This window comes from Miniopterus natalensis, chromosome 5 (assembly GCF_054644295.1).
Source record: "Miniopterus natalensis isolate mMinNat1 chromosome 5, mMinNat1.hap1, whole genome shotgun sequence".
Lineage (NCBI taxonomy): Eukaryota > Metazoa > Chordata > Mammalia > Chiroptera > Miniopteridae > Miniopterus > Miniopterus natalensis.
Window position 1 is genome coordinate 14052573 of NC_142085.1, and position 20861 is coordinate 14073433.

A 20861-nucleotide genomic window follows, 5' to 3' on the forward strand; every position below is an offset into this window, starting at 1 on the left:
CTACTTGTAGCCACCCTGCATGTGTTGTTTTAGAGTTTGCTCCTCTGAGCGCTTCTCGCTCCCACAAGAGAGCTGTGGGCTTGTCAAGGCTCCAAATTCTCTCATATGTTCAGGATTCGCATGATGCCCAGTGCAATGCTGGGCATCCCTAAGGGTTCAGTGAATACTGTGGACTGACTGGTCCCCAACGGGTGCCAACGCTGCAACCTAACAGTCCATTGGTGTAGTAATAGCTTCCCAAGGCCGACCGCGAGGGGCCATCTCCTGGGCTCCTGCGCCCCCTGCCATCCAGGAGGGGATGTGCATGCAGGACGAGTGAGTCGCAAGGTGGCCCCTGCCCTGGAAGGCTGACAGTGGCAGTCTAGCCTCACAGTGGCCCCAGACAGTGGGAGGGTTCTGATGAGGTCGGTGGGCGCAGCCAGAGAGAGCTACTCTGTTCCTCGGGGTCCAGGCACACCCCACGGCCTAGGGTGCTGCAGACTGGACTGCGCCCCACCCTGCCCAGCCCCCGGGGGAACTCAGAGCTTCTCGTCCAGCTCCAGGGCCTGGTTCTCCCAGGCGCCTCCGCGGACCGGGGCTGGGCTGCCGTCGGTCTTCAGGTAATTCTGGATGACGGAGGCGCAGTCCAGCCGCTCCATAAGTGTCATGAGATAGTGCAGCTCCTGCAGGCTGCCGTTCTGCTCCTCAAACAGCTCCAGGATGGCCGCTGCGGGGCTGCGCTGGCAGGACAGGAACCTGGCCACCGGGGGGGGGGGGCACTGCGGTGAGATCCACACCCAGCCCTAGCTCTGGTCCTCTTGCCTGCCTTCCAGGAGACTCAAGGCAGTGGGAGGGGGGCCCAGGACTTTGAAATCTGAGATTGCCCTGGCTCAAAAGTCACTCCTCTCTAAGCCTCAGTTTCCTCTTCTGGTATGGAGGTCTTGGATGAGAGGACCTCTTAGGTGGCTACTGTCCTCTCTTGGCCACCCTGGTTCCCCAAAGACTCTCAGCCCCAATTTCTTCATATCTTCTCTTGAGAGAGTGGGACACCTCACTCCCCTCCTCCCACTTCCAAACACACTCTCCCCTCTCCCAGCATCCTGCCCACCACTGGGGAAACGGTTGTTTCTGCTCAGAAACCTTACAGACTCTCTGTTGCATACTAACCAAGCCCACATCCCTGACTTTCTGGCTCAACCACCACTTGACCTCGCCCGTTTTTTCTGACCTTTCCTTCCTGCCCCCATCCTGAACCTTCCTTCTTCAGGCTATCCACTTACCACTTTGCAGGCAGCCCCCCAAGCAGAATGGTCGATTCCACCCCCACCCCCCCAAGCCCTTTCTAATTCCCACTTCCCAGGGCAAAGGACCATTGTGCAGCCCTCAGTTCAGACTTCTAATCATAATTTCCACAGTCATTATTATTCTTACTTTAGCTATTTTGTGCCTCTGTTTTCAACTTGCTCTGCAATATAGTATACATACATAAGGCACAAGGAACACTTGCCTTTATTTTGTTAAGCTCTTTGTATCTCTTACTAGAGTGTGAGCTGCTGGGGGCTGGGACCATTCCTCTTGTGTCCCAAAGCTTAGCATAGTTTTCCAGGACATAGCAGATACTTGATAAATGTTTAATAAATAGGTGATTTTAAAATCCACCCTGTCCTCCGCTGGGCCCAGCTCTAGTCCCATCGCCTAGGCGAAGTCTTCGCTGAGCATTACACTCGTAGTCTGGGCTCTGGGGCTTAGCTCAGAAGTGTTCTCCCACTTATTTCTCGTGACAGAGACAAGGGTGGCATTGCCCCCATTACTGCCAACATTTATGACCACATGTCAGGCAGTCAGCTGCATGCTTTACGCACATTGTCCTGCAGTCTGCCATTCTACCCCTCAGGGCACAGCAGGCCAATCACTCAATATGTAACTTACATGTTAATTGATTTCTTTTAAGTATTCATTGAGGACCTACTAAGAGCCAGGCATCATCCTAGGTACTGACAATACAGTGATAAATAGAAGGAGCTGCCCTCCTATGGGCAATAGGGTGGGAGTAGCCATTCGCTCTCTTTAAAGTTGCTCCCTTATCTGTGGTCTGAAAACCCCCCTCCCCTCCTGTCAGCAGACCTCGCCCCTCTTACCGGATCTTCATGCCGCAGAGCCCCAGGTGGGAGGCCAGTCTCCGCCAGTCATTGCCTGTGATGCTGTTCGGCTCCAGCAACATTTGCAGCTGCTCAAAGAGCTCGGGGGGCAGCCTGAGGGCCGGGGGGGGGGGGGGGGGGGTGTTCTCAGAGGGGAAGATCAAAGGCACCCAGTCTGGTTCTACACCCCTCCCAAATGCTGTATTTGCCTATAGGTACTGGGGTGGGAATCCCAAAGACCCCCCAGGCAGCAGCCCAAGCAACCCCCACCTCACCTGTTGCATGGGGGAGCCTGGGAGACAGGGGGTGGTGCCGCCCAGGCCTCCTCCTCTGATGCCTGGAATCTGAGGATTTCCATGTACTTGGTCTCCAAGCCCTGTGCCAACAGAGGGGCCGGAAACACACTTAGGGATCAAGGAGCTGGGGGACCTACCTCCATTTCTCATACAGTCCTTCAGCCTGTCACTCAGAGCCACGTTACCAGGAGATGCAGCCCTCCCCACCCAGGACCCCACCCTCTGCTTCCCTAACCCCAGAACCTTCAGCCTTAAGTTTGCTGAGCTCTTTAGGACCTGGGACATGAAGACCAAACAGAGTGCATCCTAAGGCACCAGGAGAAGTCCTAGGCGGGGTCCTGGGACAGGGGGGTGGTCATCCAAAAATAGAGATACATGGCATACATGACCCCTTCCCTCCACTCCTCCTTTCCCTGGTTCTTCCTCCCCACTTGATACCTCGAGGGGTATCTGCCTGCTCTCCACTAAGATGCCACCCTGATTCCCCAAAGACTCTCAGCCCTGATTTCTTCATATCTTCCTTTGAGAGAGTGGGACGCCTCACTCCCATCCCACCCACCGAAGACCCCCTTCCTGGTCACTCTCCACACTAGGGATAGATATCATCTCTCAGATGGAGACAATCAGCCTAGAAAGAAGCCACCTCTCTCTGATGCCCAAGTTTCCCTGGGTTGAGAGAAGGTTCCCTGGGTTCTTTTACTCTCCTACTGGATCCATCCATGAACAGACGAGGGAGTCGGGTGGAGGGTAACTTGGAGGCCAGGTGCCATCTTCACCTGCCTGATTATGTGATCAGGGCCGTGCCTACTGGGCACAGACCCCCTCCCACTTTGCCCAGCACTCCTCCCAGGCCCTCCCCTTCCTCTGCACTCAGCTCCAACTCACATCCTGGAAGGTGTGCATGGTGACGATGATCTCATTGGTTAGTGCCGAGCAGTCCTCATTCTCACTGGCTGCAAAAAGGAGGGGACAGGGCAGGTGAGAAAGGAAAAGGCCTGGCATAGGAGAGCAGGAGGCCTGAAAGGGACTCCACAGGGAGGCTTTGGACATCTGAAGAAGCTAAGTCAGACGCGCCATCTTTCCCTCTGCAGAGGTCCATGTGGCTCCTGGCCTTGAACAGGCCTGGGGCATGGCCCAGTGCAGAGCTGCAGAGAGCCTGGGTGACCAGATGGGGAGGGGAGGGGAGGGGAGGGGAGGGGAGGGGAGGGGAGGGGAGGGGAGGGGAGGGGAGGGGAGGGGAGGGGAGGGGAGGGGAGGGGAGGGGAGGGGAGGGGAGGGGAGGGGAGGGGAGGGGAGGGGAGCAGAGCCCGGGCGCCTGGACTACCTGCTTTCCTCCGGAAGCAGAAGGAGCGGAAGGGGCACTTTCCATGCCAGATGTGGAGGTGGGGAACTAGCTGGCAGCTACTGTCATCCACATTCTCCCAACCTGGGGAGGGGACAGAGAGTGGAGGGCCTCAGAGAGCAGGGCCTTCCACAGTGTTTAAGGAAAACTGCTCTGCAGCAGGCACCATGCAGGGTGCTGTGGCAAGGGACCAGGAGGGAGCAAAGTCAGGAGGGGCGTCTCAAGTGAGTGGGAGCCCCAGACCCTGGGCAGGGGACCCTTCCACCACACACAGCACACAGACCCCTCCCCCTTGTACCCTTTCCCCCAATCTGTCACCTTCTCATCTGCTACCCCCAGAAGCAACCATGGTTGTGTGCCCATACAAATGCCCTAGGTCCCAGGGGCAATTCCCAAAGCCCGTGCCACACAGGAAAGAGAGCCCAAGCAGAGCAGACTGGGACTGCTCCTCCACACCAGCTCCACCCAGGTGAAATAAAAACCTCCCCCTCCCTCCCGGGGGTGCCATGCCTCTCCTCCCCTCCTCCCCGCCTGCATCACCCTGTCCTCCCATGGAGTGATCAGGGCTGAGTGAGCCACAGAGGGAGGAAGTGGGCAGAGCCTGGGGGCTCCTGGAGGCAACAGAAGCCAGAGGGGCCCCCTTGGAGTCTGCCCGAGAGTCTCTGAAAAGACTCTGAGGCTCCCAGATGTCCCCCCCCCCCCGGGGGAGGCCCAGACCCCTCCCTCTAGTGAGGCTCCCTCTTTCCCTGTCCCCAGCCTCCCTCACCCTCAGAGATGTACTTGAGCTTTAGATACTGGTCCCCTCGGGCCCCAGTGAAGTCGAAGAGCTGGCAGGGCCCACGCAGGCGCCCGCCGTGGGGCTGCTCTTTGGTAATTGCCCACTGCAGGGCGCAGGGCGTGTTGTTGAGGAAGTAGACACGCAGCTGCAGGTGGGTCTGCCCTGGCACCAGTGGGGAGCAGAACACCGCCAGCTGCAGCCACTTGCGAGCTTCATGGCCCACGGGTGCCTCCAGCACACAGGTGTAGAGGCTGCAGAGTAGATGGAGATGGTGGCAGGGACCGGGTGGAGTGGACCCTGGGACACCAGCGCACAGGCCACCCAGCTCCTGCTGTGCCAGAGGATTCCGCAGGAGCCTCCGAGGAGCTAAGGAGAGCAGGCCCGGGTGTGTATAGGGAGGAAGTGGGGGGTTTGGTAGGGGGACAAAACCTGAGTCACATGCAGTGACCATCACAGAGTGTAGAGAAGAGCCAGCAAATATCCTCGGCACAGGACAGTGGGAAGGCGGGCTCAGGGCCACCATGCTTTGGAAGGGCCCACTGATGGCCGGGCTGGCTCTGGTTAATGGGTGGCAAGGAGAATGAGAGGAAGGGAGCCTAGAAAGACAGAGCTAAGGACGGACAAGAGATGGGATAGTGTCTTAGAGCACTAGAGGGGACAAACTGCCCTAGGCAATTGGGACACGGTCCTGAGCAGGGGCATAGGACATAGACAATCTTAGAGAGTCAGAGGTGGCCATGGGACGAGGCCCCTCCAGAAAGTGGGCTGGGGTTAAGTCAGACCCTTCTAGACAGGCAAAGAGACCATGGGGGATGTACAGTCCTGGACAGGATTGGAGTGGCACAAGCTGTCTAGACATTAGGACAGAGGGACCGAGAAGGGACATGGGGGAATAAGGGATTTGCAGGCCATCTGGGACAGATAAAGGGGCAGATCCACACAGAGAGAGGAGGACAGGGCAGACAGAAAAAGGGGGCAGAAAGGACAGGCCGATGGACTCGTGCCTACCTGAAGTGGGAGAGCTGGATGCGACACTCGTCCAGGGAGGTGTGGACCCCCGCCTGCCCAAGGGGCTTCCAGACTTTGTCATCGAGCAGGTTCCTGTTGCTGCTGTAGGCGCGGGCATGGCTGGGCTGCTGGGCGCAGTGCTTGAAGGTGAGGGTGCAGGGCTTCAGGAAGGAGGCCCCATGGGGTCCACATGCCACCACGGGGCTCACCAGTGCCTGGTCTTGGGACAGTGGTGGGGCATCCGACAGGTCCCACACCAGGATCAGTGACACCCGCTCCTGGCGGCCCACAGCCACAGCACCTGGGGAAACGAGACGGAGAGCTGGGACAGGATGGGCCGGACAAGCAGGAGGAGCACCCCTGCCACGGGAGGCCAGGACAGTGGGAGGGGAGGTGGAAGGGGAGACAGTGCCCACTCGGGAAGGCAGGACGGAGGGAGAGCAAGACGACCGTGAGCTGACGTGCAGTGTAATCCTGGGCGAGCCCCCCACCTCCTTTACAGGGCTGCCGCTAGCCCATGCAGGGAACTGTGTGAATTTGCGAAAAGAGCGCTCCCTCCACCTTACGTTCCTTTATCAGAGTATTGTCATGACATACTGTTCATTAGGACAAGGCACTTCACTTCCACCTACCGGGAAGTTGTCTTTGGAGTCAATAAAGTCATACTAAAAATGTAAGCAATTTTCAAAATTAGGAAGGTGTCTGTGAACGATGCTCCCTTCGATGTGGTGCCCGAACATCACACAGTCTGAACAACTACTCGCAGAGAGGCGAGCTGGGCGCTGTTACCTGGCGGGATGAGCAGAGAGATGCCCGTGTCCCTGAGTATCAGGCAGCCACCGCGGTGATCCACCTCTCGAGCCGAAAACACCAGCAGCTTGTTCATCAGCTGACGGGTGACAGTCTGGCCCTGGGTGGGCGTGTGCAGCTCCTGGTAGAAGGCGACCATCTCTGACATGATGACCGACGGGCACTGGTTTGGGGCCTCATATTCTGGTAGGGGAGTGGGATCAGGCACTGGCTGCTCCTGATTATCCAGCTTCCAGCAGGTCCGCAGCAGCCAGCGAGGACGGTGCCATCGAAGGCACTGGACCAGAAGGAGGACACTTGCCACGGGAACCCCCACCAGCAGCAGGAACTGGGCAGGTTGGAAGGAATTCTCATGGGAGCACATCTGCCTGGTCACTTGGTGCTGCCAGTTCCCCTGCAGCCCTGTAACAACCAAGGCCAAGGGCAGGGGTGATAAAGGGGCCAGTGCCAGGCTAAGCCTTTTCAGTGTTGTAGAGGCCAAGACTTGGCTTCCAAACGGCTGCAGTGAGAGAGCAAACTGTCTTTATTCCAGTGCACCTCAAACACCCCAGTCAGATCAGTGCCTTTAACAGAGCTTCGCCTCTCTCTCTCTTACCCAGGCCTACAGTAGCTCCTCCTGACCTAAACATCAAATTAAACTCCCCTGAGGCAGAAAGGGCTGGGGTTTAGAGCATGTGAGTTCAAGTGCCACCTTGGTCACTGGCTGAGTGAGTTTGTCTTATTGCTTAATGTGCCTCAGTTTCCTCACTTGTCAGTTTTCTCACTATAGAAAAAATCTTTAACAGAAAAGCAACTCACAGGAGCTAGACATCCCCTGATCTCATTCATGTAAATATCAAAACTATATACAAGTATGGATACATATTTATGGGTGTGTCTACAGGGGTGGGCAAAAGTAGGTTTACATAAGACAAATAAATAATGCAATAATAAATAAATAATACAGCAATGAACTCTTTTGTGTACTCACAGCTATAAACCTCCTTTTGCCAACCCTGGATATAAATTATAAAGAAAGGTCTGGAGCAGCACAGGACAATAAAAATATTATGTGTAACTTTCTAGCGGCCACAGTAAAAAAAAAAAAAAAAAGTAAAAAGAAATGGGAGAAATTAATTTTAATAATATATTTTACCCAATATATTCAAAATAGTATTATGTTGACAGGTAATCAATATAAAGTTATTAATGAAACAGTTTGCATTCTTTTTCTCTGTGTGTCTCTTTCACACCGACAACACAGCAGGATGGGGACTGGTTCTGGTTCCAGTGCTCAGTAGCCACCTGTGCTAGTGATTCCTGCCTTGGGCCTGCAGGCCTGGGAGGGTGCGCCCCCACCCTATTCCCATTGGCCGGTACTGAGAGATGGGAAGCTGAGAGGCCGTGTGAACCAGGGCTTCCCATTTCTTCAAACTCTCCTTCCTCTGTATCCTTTGAATTTTTCACACCAGGCATGTATTTTATATTAACTTTGCCGTTCTTTCTAAAAGCTCTTACAAGTGGGGGGGAAATGACCTCCCAGAGTGATTGCGAGGAAGGCGTGAGGTCGTGTGAAAAGCACTTGTAGGTGACAGAGCACTATACAAACACGCTGATTTATTTATGCCCCTCCTCCCGCCAGGAGTAACAAAAGTTTAAAGCAAAAGTAAAACAAAGGCGAGGCCTCCAGTGAGGCTGGAATGAGGCAGGGCTACCACCCCCTCACCTGGCTACCCGGCTACCTGCTGCCCACATGCAGCGGGGGCCTCGGACGGGCCCAGGACCTTCCAGCCGCCTCCTGCACAGATGTCAGCTGTCCCAGGCCCTCCGAGCTACTGCCCCTCTGCCCTGCTTTCCCTCTTCCTCCCTTGATTTCCAAGGCTCCATTCGGCCAGACCCAGCTCCCCACACCTCGTTCCTTCTCGCCCCTGGCTTTTGCTGGTGCCGTTCCCTCACACTCCCCCCCCCTGTGCTCCCCACCTGCCTCTTCTCCCCATCTGGACCCCTCCCCTCCAGCTCAAGCTCACCAGCCCCAGACAGCCTTGTGCCTCCAAAATCTCCCTCCGATGCCATCCCATCAAACTCAGTAACTTTTGATTAAATATTGCCACATGCGGTTTTCCCCAGTCACGTGAATATTTTCTGAGGACCAGCTTTGTACCGGGCACTGTGGGAAGCTCAGTCTCGCCAAAGATGGCATCTTACTTGGCTCTCAAGGAGCTTCTGGGGGAGTGGGACCCATTCACTCCGGGGGCCGATTCCCTGGGGTCTGGCCTAAGTTCCTCCCCACCCCCTTCGCTCAAACCACTCATGGGGAGCTGAGGCCTCACCCCAGGCCCCTGCTCCTTCAGTGCCCATCTGCTTCCTTCCTTCCTTGGGACCCCAAGAGCCTAAGTCTCCTTCCCAGCTCCGCCCAGACAGGGGCAGAAGCTCCTCTGAATCCCGAGGATTGAAGACTGGGGTGGCACCTGTCTCCCAGTCCTTGTCGCAAATATAGACAAGAAGGGAAGGCGGGGCATTGTTCCCTCTCTCAGGACCCAGCTGTGCAGACAGCGCTGCAGGCCTCCTGCAGGGCACCCAAGTGGAGCAGTTGAGCTGGCAGTGCCCCAGATCTGGTGGGAATGGGGCCAGAACAGCAAGCTTCCCATTACATCCCACCCAGGCCTTTGGATTCTTCCACATTAAAGGTCGTTAGACCTCTAATTACAATAAGAAGAGCTAATATGTATGAGGCTCTGCTCTGCACCACGGCGCTCTATGTGCCCCTCGTGGTCCTCACTGCAGCCTCATGAGCTAGGTGTTATTTTTATTTCCATTTCACAGGTAAGAAACCCAACTTTTCTCCCCACAGTGGGGACGGGTGGGGATTATTAAACCACAACTGAAGGCAGAAGGGGGGATGAGCAGGGATGGCGAGGACTTCCAGAAATACTCCCTTTCCCTTCCCGCTCCTTGTTGTTCCCCAGGTCTCTTCTCTTCCACTTCTAGCAGAGGTGAAGTTGGCAGAGAAAGAAACAAAAATAAACTACAAATAAATAGAAGGAACTGAAGGCACGTCCTGGGTTCCACAGTGAAGGACACCCCCAACCCTGCCAGCCGAGGTACCAGTGGCAGGGGATGGGGCAGCCAATGTGGAGGAAAGGAGTGCCTCTGCTCTGATTTTACAGCAACTGCCTTCCAGAGGCATCCAAAGACCAAGTTCAAAACCTCTCCGCCCCGTAATGTGGCACAGCAGGGTCCCCTTGCCCAGCCTCCCAACCTGGAGCAGTTGATGTGTACTGCTCCCCAAAGTCCCCTGGGCTTCTCACCTGGACCCCGTCCACTGCCTGGCCGGGAGCAGGTGAACTCCGCCCCCAGCTCAGCCCATTCTCCCGGCCCACAGCTCTCTCCAGGCTGCCTCGGCCCCACTCCACCCTCCCTGTTGCCCCAGGAGGGTCCTGAATGGACAGCATGGCAACCAGCTCAATGTCCACTGGAGCTTCCCAGCACCACGCCGCATGTCTTATTACCCTCACCTCCAGTGTGTCTTGCCCCAGACCCCAGGTCCCCAAGATGAAAGTCCTTTGGAATGCTTCTGCCATTGACTGTCCCTAAGGAGTCACCTCCTCTAGCACAAAGGTCCAGGCTCCTGCTGCAAAGCTCTGCTCATCTCCTTTGAGGAAACTCTCAACCCGTACCCCACGTCACTGGTTCTCACCATGCCCGCTCAACCCTGATCGATCTCCAGGTATTGAAGGACATAAAAAGTACCCAGATGATGAGTCCAAACCTCAGTCATGGGCGGCACTCATCAGCACAGCATTCACGTCTGCAGTGCATAGAATCACCCCCCTGGTCCTCACGCCCACTGGGCAGTGGCCATCTCCCACCCCCTTCTTCCTCTCCTCCTCCAGCAGAGGGTCTCCACTCTCTGGCTGGCTTGGCTGAGGTGGCCTGACTCCTCCCAAGAGCCCTAGGAGGCCCCATCACAACGCCCACCCCAACCCCAGCTGCCCCAGGAGCGTGCTCACCTCACCATGCAGGCGCTCCCAGAAGCTGCCAGAGTATCTGGGAACAATAGTTTCTTCCCTGAGAAAAAGAGAGGTCGGCCAGACCCTGCTGCGGAGCCAGCAGACAAGTGCGGAGGGCGGGGAATCGGGCAGGAGTGGCGCAGTGCTTCCCGGCAGAGTCCTGCCTCCCAGCCGCCCTCCCCCGGAGTGGGGGAGCCTGCCCCTGTCTGTTGGCAAAGTTCAGCCAAGGTCAGGGAGTAGCCGAAGATCCCAGAACTTGTCAGCATAGGTCTGGAAGGGAGGGGACAACCTGGTTACAGGTACAGCCCCTGGGTACAGGAGAATGCCCTCCCTACAGTGCCCTCTGCTGGTGAGCGGCCCTCCTGAGCCAGAGGCTGTTGAAATGGCAGAGGGTGAGAGGAGGGAACATCAACCAGAGCCCCTCAAACTATAATGTGCACCTGAACCACCTAGGGATCTTGTTAAAATTCCGGTTCTGGTCCCGTAGGTTGGGGGTGGGGCCCGAGATTCTGCATCTCTAAGGAACTCCCAGGTGCTGCCAGCCGGATGACAGAGAGGCACAGAGATGACAGGGAGGCACTGAGAGGTTAATGAATCGCAATTTGCTGGTGGCATTGAGGTGTACCCTTATCTGCTCCCTACCCAGTGCTCTTCCTACTTCCCACACTCCAAGCTGGCAGGGACATGGGGGGAGGGGGGAAAGAGCTGAACTTCAGTCTGTTTTCCAGCCTGAGTCCTTAGAAACTCCATCTAGTAAAGATGGTACCACTGGATGAAAGGTCCCTGTGAACAAGGATGGTTTTTAGCTGTTTGCTGCTGTATCTTCAGCTCCTGGTACAGCTTGACCCATAGTAGGTGCTCCACAAACACTTGTTGACTGAATGAGTGGACCAACTAAGAAAAAAGATGCATTTTGGATGCAGACTGCCAACACTGAACCCAGGTGACCCACCTGCCAGCCAAGTCATCTTAGGTGAGTATTGCAACCTCTCTGAGTCTCACTTCCCTGTCTGTCAAATGCAAATGTCTTCCTTGCGAGGGATAATTATTGGCATTATTGAGCTAATAAATATAAAGTGCTCAACACAAAACAGGTGCTCAGTAAGTGGTAACTGTTATCTCCACGGTCTGGCCTCCTGCGGTTGAGGAACCATGGTGAACTCCCCCAGGCCCCCAGGCATTATCTCCCCTAAAAAATAAGTAACTGCAGCTGCTTTCATCTCCGTTAATGATTCTCTAGCCTCTTGTCCCTGACTGTACCCCACCCCTCTGCTGCCTTCCCGGGGGTGGAGGCAAGAGGGATGAACAGCTCCCAGGGTCCCCAAAGGAAGAGGTGGGCAAAGGAACAGTGGAGAGCAGCCAGCCTGGGAGGGGACCTCATGCCTAAAGCACAAGCAAAGGACGGTGCCCAGAATTTTGATGGAGTTGGAGAGGGGAGATCTCAGTCTTTCCTGGGAAAAGCTCTGTCTGAGTCACACGGAAGGCTGTCTTATCCTCTGAGCCATAAAGTTCTAGGGGTTTGTGAAAGATCTGTCAATCTTGAGGCCTAACCCAGGAAAGGCCCTGTCGACTAGCAGGCTACAACCAGGGCTATGTTCATGTATCATGAACTCATTTCCCAAGCTGGTGCTTGGGGTCAATCCCAGTTACAGGAATGTTCTAGAGAAATCTGAGGGTCCCTCCCAGCCCTGTGGACACATCACAGGTTGCAGAGACCTAAGCAATGAGTAGCCTTGCAGCCTGGGGCTGAGCTGTCTCAGGAGATCGGGGTCTCACAGAGCCAAAGCTTCAACCATCCATCAAGAGGCCCCACCAGAGGCCACAACTAGCAGACCAGGGGACCCCAGTCTGAGAGAGTCCTTCAAGGCCATGCAGGCAACAACCCGGGCTGCTCAGCCAATATCACCACCCCTGTCATTGGAGAAAGGCGGGCCAGCTGGGAGCCCCACCCACCCTTTCCCCTCCCCACCCTCCTCTGCCTTTCCCGCGGCATATATCATCGGGTACCCAGGCTGGGAGGTGAGCTGCCTGAGGTAGGGGAACATGGGCCTGGAAACAAGGGGGAAACAGGACAAGAGGATGGTGGTGGGAGGGCGGGGGGGGCCTCCAACACTGGGCAGAACAATAGAAAACACCAAATAGAAAGACAGGGAGGCAGAAGATGAACGGACAGTGAGAAGCAGAAACAGGTGAACAGAAGGATGCACAGGCAGGCAGGCTGCTCAGCCCTGTCCCTGGAACCTCCAGGACGCGGTCAGGGGCTGGGACAGGAGAGCACGGACGGAGCAGGCAGTCAGTCACCTCAGCACGCTGACAATAACCACTGTGCTTTTTCCTTCCAATCCTGTGGCTCATGGGGGGAGGCTGGCATCTTATGTGCAAATGAGAAGAACTATATGGGTGGGGGCCATGGGCAGAGGAGAGTCTGTTCATTGTCCCGCGTGGAATGACACGCTCAGCAAACTGCAAAGGAGCACGCAGCTTCTTAATGAAAGATCAGGGGTTTGCCTCCTTGAAAAGTCAGGCCACAGGAATCTGGGGGTGGGGGGTTGTGACACCGAACCTCTGGAAGTGGACCGATGTAGGAAGAGCCTCCCCAGCCCCCAAGGGGTAGATGCAACCTGAGGCTTCAGAGGAGAGTCCACAGTGCCACTCAGCTGAGTTGAATTCTGGCAGGAGCTCAGGCTGGGTGGGCCCCTGTCGGGTGCCAGTCTGCCGTAGGAAGATAAGCCCTGGGCCGATGGCTGGCCCACTGTTGACTAGAGAAGACCCGCAGGGATCTCAGGCTCCCGCCTTTCAAGCACGTTCCTTTCAAATAGGTTATGTCAGCTAGGTTCAGTTCAGTCTAAGACACTGTCCTCATCGAGGGCCTGGCCAAGTGCCACCTGCTGTGGGAGGTACAAAAGATGGTCATAGGTGGACCTGAGTTCCAGGATTCAGACACACGTTACAGGAGAGGAACCGTTAACTCATAAGCAGTTATTAATACCAGGCAGTATTGGCCGAGTGCCAAATGAGAGGGGTGGGAAAAACACATCCATGGAAACCGGGAAAGGGGCAAGGGAGGGGGGCTCAGGGGAGAGGGAAGGGGGGGGCTCCAGGCAGAGGAGGCAGCCTCTGTGTCTAGGCCTCCTGTGGGGGCAGGCGGAGGGAGAGGACACAGGCCAGTGAATGGTCAGGCAAGAGGAGGGAACAGGGAGGGACTCGAGGAAAGGACAAGGGGAAGGCTCACCATCAGCATGTTCTTGCCCCCAGATTTTTCCGCCTCGAGGAGAATGCGGCCTCAAGGGGCCATCTTTGTGGCCCTGCCCCACCTGGGGCCCATCCTGATCTGGCTCCTCGCCCCTCATAGGCTGTCTGGTTGGTGTAATGGCTCAAAGAAGCTGACCTGGTGCCCACCCCACAGAGTCCTGCTGCTCGTGTGAACAGTCATCTACTCTATCATAGGGTGAGCTCCAGTTCTCATCCTTGGCCTTGGTACCCACTGGGGTGGGAACAAGCCTCCTATACCTGAACTACTGCTGCATGCTGACCTCCAGAGGGATGGCTCCCCACCTTGCCTCTGTGGTGGTCCCTCTACGCCTGCCCAGGACTCCAGCCAGCCCTCTCCAAGCCTCCCCACATCCCCCCCACCTCACCACACCCACTGTCCCCACCGACTCCTCCCAGCCCTCCAATGATGCCTAGACACACTTGCCCTCATTTCAGCCCACAGGGTTCTCTCTTTGTCACCAGGAGTCCTTATGCCAGAGGCTTCCTCCATTTGCCATGGAACACCCTCCCTCTGAGCGTTTCTGCCTCCATCTCTTCACAGCTATGCCTCCTACCTGGTGTGGAAGGACCTGGGCCGGGGCTTTGGACGGCCCCTGGCCCTGCCTCTCGGCCTCTACGCTGTGCAGCTCGTCATCAGCTGGACCGTCCTGACTCTCTTTTTCGTAGCCCGTACCCCTGGTCTGGTAAGACGCACGGTGCTCAGCAGTGGGAGTAATGCAGGATCCGGGGAGACCACCGGGCCCCAGAAGCAGGTGGCACAGCAGATCAGTCAGGGCCCGGCAGGGCAGGTGGGCAGACTGAGCTCCAGGAGAGTGCACAGAGCCCCAGGAGCGTGGCTCGGGGTCCAGGGCGCAGCAGAAAGGTCGCGGCCAGGGTCTCAGGGCAGCCTGCCTGACCACCCTGCCCCTGCCCAGGCCCTGCTGCACCTGCTGCTGCTCTACGGGCTGGTGGTGAGCATGGCGCTCATCTGGCATCCCATCAACAAGCTGGCCGCCCTGCTTCTGCTCCCCTTCCTGGCCTGGCTCACTGTTTTCTCGGCCATCGCCTACCACCTGTGGAGAGACAGCCTTTGTCCAGATCACCCGCCCCAGCCCTCCGGGGAGAAGAGTGACTGAGGCACTGGAAAGGAAGAGGCAGGCCAGCGAGGGGTGGGAGAGACTGAAGGCAGGCTGGGGGGCTCTGGGGAGGGAGAGATGGCCAGGCATTGATGGGTCCCTGAAGGTGACTCACTCCAATGTGGCCGCTTTCCTGGATCTGCTGGTGTCAGTTTTCATTAGAATTCAGAGAAATGGGAAAGAGGAAGGAAACTTACTTTATACTTAATATAAGTTAATAAATCCTGTATTAATAAATGTTAATTTAGTAATATCAATTAATAAAATCCTGAGACTAACTTTGAGGATGTGACATGAAGGGCATGTTTGAGTGAACGGTCTGGGCCGCAGAGAGGGAACAGAAGCATGTGCACGTGTGTAAGTGTGTGCTTCTATGTAAGTGTGCACGTGTGAAGGAATGTGTGGACACTTGTGAGGAGGGTGACATGCCATCTCCACTCCACTTGCAAACCCTCCCAAATCTGACCCAGAAATGTAGACTTAGGTTTCTAATTACCTGAAAAACAAAATCTTTTTGAAAAGTGACATAAAAATAAAACAGAAAAGTAGATAGAGTCAGAAATAATAATAATTTTACATGTCAGGCTTTTATATTCTATCTTATATATTCTATTAATTATATATACTATACATATATACCATATTACATATTTTATTTAATAACTTATTTTAATTAGTATATTATATTAATTATATTAATGACTATATTTAACATATAACACAGTTATAAGATATATTACATTATACATTATATATGCCATACTAAGTCCTGATGTGATTAATATAAGTAATATTATAGATCATTTTTTGTTTTCTTATACTCATACTATTAGTTTTTTACACCAATTAATAACTATTATAATAAGAAATAAATGTTTTTAAAAAAAAAAAAGGCTTAGTGCTGAGGAGTGAATTCAATGGGAGCTTCTTGTCCAGCCCTCTCTCTTTCTAAACCTTCTCATTGTCATTTTTATTTTTGTCTTTCCTGCCTTTTGTTTTTATCTTCTCTTGTTTCAAAGCCCTAATGGTAGCAAGACGTGACTGCCCTGTGGCTACCTGCCCAAATCCTAACCAAAGCCAGCTGGAGGGCCCAGGCACCTGCCCCGGGAGCTATTAAAAACGCTGCCCAGACTCTCCAGGGATGGGCCTGGGCATCCGTGTTGTTAAAACTTCCCGGAGGATGCAAGCCCCCGAGAACCACTGCTGAGTGTGTAGCAGAGCCATTTGGGAGCTTATTAAAAATGCACATTCTTGCCCGGCCGGGCGTGGCTCAGCGGTAGAGCGTCAACCTAGGATCCAGGCGAGCAGGGTTCGATTCCCAGTCAGGGCACATGCCCGGGTTGCCGCTCGATCCCCAGTTGGGGGCATGCAGGAGGCAGCCGGTCAGTGACTCTCTCATCATTGATGTTTCTCTCTCTCTCCCTCTCCTTTCCTCTCTCTGAAATCAATAAAGATATATATTTTTTTTAAAAATGCACATTCCTCAGACCCCACCCAAGATCTAGGAATCAGAACTTTTGGGCTGCGCTCCAGGCATCTTCACATTTTCCGAGCTCCCAGCACTTTGGTCAGCCACTTACTGAAATTTGAGAGCTCCAGGTACCGAGGGTCTCTTGGGGCCCTTTTTGCTTTGACAGCCTGGGTTCTGGGGCTGGAGCCAACTATGTCTTCTCAGGTGGGGGCCAAGGACTTCACAGCGGGAGAAACCAGAAGGACATCAACATCTGGGGAGTCTGGCTCTTTCTGGAGCTCACCAAGGAAGAGCAGGCGAGAAAGAACCTGCACCCTCCCCACCTCCACACTTCAGGCATGCTCTGCCCAGTGGGCAGGTGGTCACCTGCACTCCTAGAGGACATGTGCCATGCCCCCCCCACCTCTGTATCTCCAACCTCAGTGCAGCACAGGGCACAGAGCAGGTGTTCATACATTTCTATTGAGTGATTGATTGGTTGGTCAATTAAATGAAGACAGTGACCCACTGTCCCAAAATGCTGACCTACACCCCACCAACACCTGCACCCACTCTGGACCACATAGCCTCTCTTTAGGGAAGGGAAGGGCACTAATAGGTTTTGAAACTTCTCAGGTGGTTCTAAAGTGCAGCCAGATTGAGAACAGCGGCCGCAGAGCGTTGCCTCTCAAAGGGTGGCCCAGGGACCTCCTGGGGTACTGGCCGAAGGCCTGGACTCCAGACCCACGGAATCAGATCATCTGGGGGATGAGGGCCATAGGGTGCAGTGGTTTGTAATTCTGGCCCTGGAGATCCAGACCTGGGCTTGAATACTGACTCTGTCATTTATTAACTGGTGACCTGGTCCAACTTCACTGTCTCGCTTTATTCTCTTTGTCTATAAAATGGGGACCTCCTAGAATTGTTGGAAAAACAAATGAGTGAATAAAAAGATGTCTGGCACAGAGGCAGTGCTTAACAAATGTTAGCTGTTCCAAGAGAGGAACCAGGAGGCCACCCATTTAGAAAGCACGCAGGGTTCTGATTCATGCAGCAGTCGGAGACCCACCCTGCTTCAAGTCGTCTCGAACTTCCCAAGAGCCAGGAGTGCGAGGGCCTGCCCCTCAGGTCGTGGACCGGCCTGACCAGTGCCAGACACACAAGTCCCTGGCCCGTTATCCTGCATGTTCACATGGACTGTGTCTTCACCCCAATCACATTTTTTTAATATGCTTTTATTGATTTGAGAGAGAGGAAGTGAGTGGGATAGAGAGAGAGAACCATTGATGAGAAACATCAATCGGCTGCCTCCTGCACGCCCCCTACTGGGGATCGAGCCTGCAACCCAGGCCTGTGCCCTGACTGGGAATCGAACCAGTGGCCTCTTGGTTCATGGGTCGACGCTCAACCACTGAGCCACACTAGTCAGTTACATTTTTAAAGCTGTTTCAGTTGAATTTATAGCTCCATTTATACATGTAACTTTTAAATTTAGGAGTGTGATCTATAAATCTTGATTGAGGATGGTTTGGGAGCCACACTGCATGGGCTCTTATCCTGGCTCCGCTATTGCTGTGTGACCTCAGACAAGCAACACCCTAGAAGTATCTGTCATTATTATTATCATCACCATCTCATATAAGCATCATCGATATGTGCTTCCCATTTTATTCATGTTACCAGCTAAGTCTAGAAGTTAAACTGACCCTCCAGGAAGACGCACCATGCCTGTGGCATCACTTTGATCTCTCCAGGGTGAGCTCAAGCCACAAACCCAGGGGCAGAAGGCCTTTAGTTTTGGAAACTTGACCCTAGAAGGAAGCTTGACTTGCACTGTGTCCCAAGCCTTGGAACAGAGTGACTACCTGCCATGGCATGAGCCAAACTAAAGGGCTTCCTGGCTTTGCACAGAAACAGCTGGAAACGGCAGGACCCCAACCCCAAACTTTCCTCCTCTGACCCCTAAGTCGTCCTTAAAATCCTCCTCTGCACCAGCTCCTTGGTTCCTGGGTGGCAGCCTCAATCCCCCAGTCTCCCAGCCTGCCTGGGCCTCTTCCTCTACCCCACCCCCCAGTCCTGAACCTGACCCAGGGCACACACTGCCCTCAGCCCTCCTCTCCTGTTACCTAGAGTTGTGCCTAAATAGTCAGAGCTGCCTCCTGTCCTTGCCAGATGTGTCCCAGGATTCCACCACTCAAATCGTGTGTGCTTCTGTCCTTGGGCCGTGTTTTTCCATTTGCCTCTGAGTGGGCACGTGGTGTCTGAAGATGACTCACTGGGTGGGTGGGGGAGAGACAGCTCTTCTCCACATGTCGCTGTCCCACCCCATGTCTGGAGAGGTAGGGAGCGGCACCACGTAAAATAGCACCCCAGGGTGGTATGGCTCCTACTGTCTTCTAGTGCCTTTCCTCCCCTGAATCCTTCACTCTTCCGCCCCTGCCAATGTCTGCAGAAAGGAGAGGCTCAGAGGCCGGTGAGGGGGGCAGACTGGTAGGGTTATGTGCTGGGGGGGCTGTTAGGGGGGCAGAGTGCAGGAAGCGTTTTCTCCGGGCATCCCTGGCCCCTCCTGCCTGCGGGCAGGTAGAGGAGATGCTGTGGTGGAAGGTAAGGCCTCCCACCCCCTCCCGCCTTGCATAGTCAGGTCTGGGCCAGGGCTCCAAAGTCTGTCTTCCTTTGTGTTGGCCACCAGCCATTCTACCTCCTAGGGTCCCCTGCACCCCAAGCCCAGTTTCACCTTCCCAGAGTGGCCCTTTCTCGCAGTTCCAGGAACCAGCACAGGAGCCCTGTGTTTAAGGGTTCATTGCTGATCTTCCACAGTGGCTCACAAGCTACCCATCCAAACAAAGCCCAGCTTCGGACGGGACGCCCTCGACTCTGGGCTCCCTCTTTCATCTTCAGGTAGAGTCCCCGAGGCTCCTGCCCCCTTCCTGCTCTCAAGGACCCTTCACACACCTGGGCCCCTCTTCTAGCACGAAACCCGGAGGAGACCTCTCTGTCACACCAGGAACTTTGGTGGCTTCCTTCAGGCTCACTTGTCCCTCTAGTGTATATATCTCCGAGGTTCCCCAGGACCCCCAGACATTACCTGTTCAGGGGAGCACCAGAAAAACGCCCCTCCCCTCCACCTGCACCTACTCCAACACATTTCTCAGGGTGGAAATTCTCCTCTCCGGAGCAGATTGTTTAGTTTCTCGCTTTCTCCCAGCAGGTTCTCTGACCTGCAAACATCTCTCCAAAGAGGAACAGCATTGGTCACATAATGTGTATGATCCTTATCAGACTGCTTTCCTCAAAGACACCACAAGGGAGCCACTGGGAGTGGCCACTGGAGTGGAGGACCGAGGTGGCCAGGACCGAAGTCCTGGGTGTCACCACTTGGCTCAGGGCAATGTGTCCTGCATAGTAAACCAAGTGTTTGTCCTGCACAGGACAATGAAAATCCTGGCCTCTCCTGGGATTCTAGCACTTCAACCTCAGACTCGGGGAGACCCTTGGCACCCTCTGCCTACCCAGCCAAAAGCTCTGGACACCCCCATGTTTATGTCAACAAAGCGGTTGCTAGAGGGGCAGGCTCCACCGTCGTCCAGCCGTTGTTTGTGTACCTCGTCTCAGTAGTGACCAAGGGGCTGGCAGTCTCAAGCCGGGTCTCTGGGGCAACGCGCTGTTGGGGTCCCAGCTGTTCCTGCACATACAGCGCCCGTTCCATCAACCTGCTCCCAGTGTCTTGTTTCACAGGGTGAGAATTTAAACCTTCCCCTGGTGAGGCTATTTCCACCAGCCGCCTCCTGGCCTCTCTACTCCTTTCCACACGAGGGCAGCTCGGCATCCAGCCGAGCCCCAAGGCATAGCCGGGCCTGGCCCTGTTCCCTCCTCCTCGGCCACCTCCTAGCACCTCCGAATGCTTCCTGAAATGACCATGGGACATGGCACCCAGAGAGGCAGGCTGTGGCTTCTTCTGGGCCTAGCCCAGCTCCTTGCGGCCACTGCGGCCTGGAGAGATGGGGCTGGGCCTACAGGAACAGATTGGAGAATCCCCTTTTTGGCTGCCATCCCCACTTACCAGCTGTCTGGTGTCTCTATGCCTATCCCCCCTACACACATCCCCTCCCTCATGTACCAAGTGCTTCCAGAGCCCAATCTCCCTGCGGGAACCCCTTCTCCCTGACTCCCCTTTGTGCCCCTCCTCCCCCAGAGCCTGGCCTCCGGAGTCCTGGCAGGAGTAGGGACTGAATGGTGAAGGGGTTGAGAGCTTGACAATGGAAGCACGGAGCTCTCACTAGCTCTCACTAGCTAGGTGACCTTGGGCAACTCACTTGACCTCTCTGGTCTCAACTTCCTCACCAAAAAACTGAGGATAATACTGCTATCTACCTCCACATCCTCGTGCGGACTAAATGAGTTCATTCGTGTGAGCTGCTTAGGCCAGCGTCAGGCCCCCAGTCAGGGCTGTGCTAGTGTCAGCTCTCACTGTCACTGAATTCCAGGCAGGATGACACTGTGGGAAAAGCATGGAACTCGGAGGTCGACAGACCTGGATTCACATCCCAGCATCCCCCGGACTCCTTGTATGATCTTAAAGTAGATGCCTTCCTTCCCAGATTCCTCCAGTGCAGGAGGGTCATATTGATAGAAACTTACTCAATAGTGCTGACGTGGGGGTGGGGATGCCGGCCCTAAAAAGAG

At 54.9% G+C, this 20861-nt stretch overlaps 2 protein-coding genes across 2 annotated transcripts; one reads left to right on the forward strand and one right to left on the reverse strand.

Moving 5' to 3' along the window:
• Positions 1–518: 518 nt before the first annotated feature.
• UNC5CL (unc-5 family C-terminal like) lies at positions 519–6715 on the reverse strand. The gene is made up of 8 exons (XM_016212705.2): positions 6331–6715; positions 5542–5842; positions 4522–4784; positions 3738–3839; positions 3299–3366; positions 2393–2493; positions 2118–2231; positions 519–735 (listed from the first exon to the last, which is right to left on the reverse strand). The coding sequence occupies exons 1-8, from the start codon at positions 6713–6715 to the stop codon at positions 519–521; spliced, it is 1551 nt and encodes a 516-aa protein (XP_016068191.2).
• Positions 6716–13615: 6900 nt separating this feature from the next.
• TSPO2 (translocator protein 2) lies at positions 13616–14728 on the forward strand. Its single transcript, XM_016212717.2, is given in 3 exon segments — positions 13616–13788; positions 14155–14296; positions 14528–14728. Coding segments are annotated over 3 exon segments (516 nt in total).
• The last annotated feature ends 6133 nt before the right edge of the window (positions 14729–20861 follow it).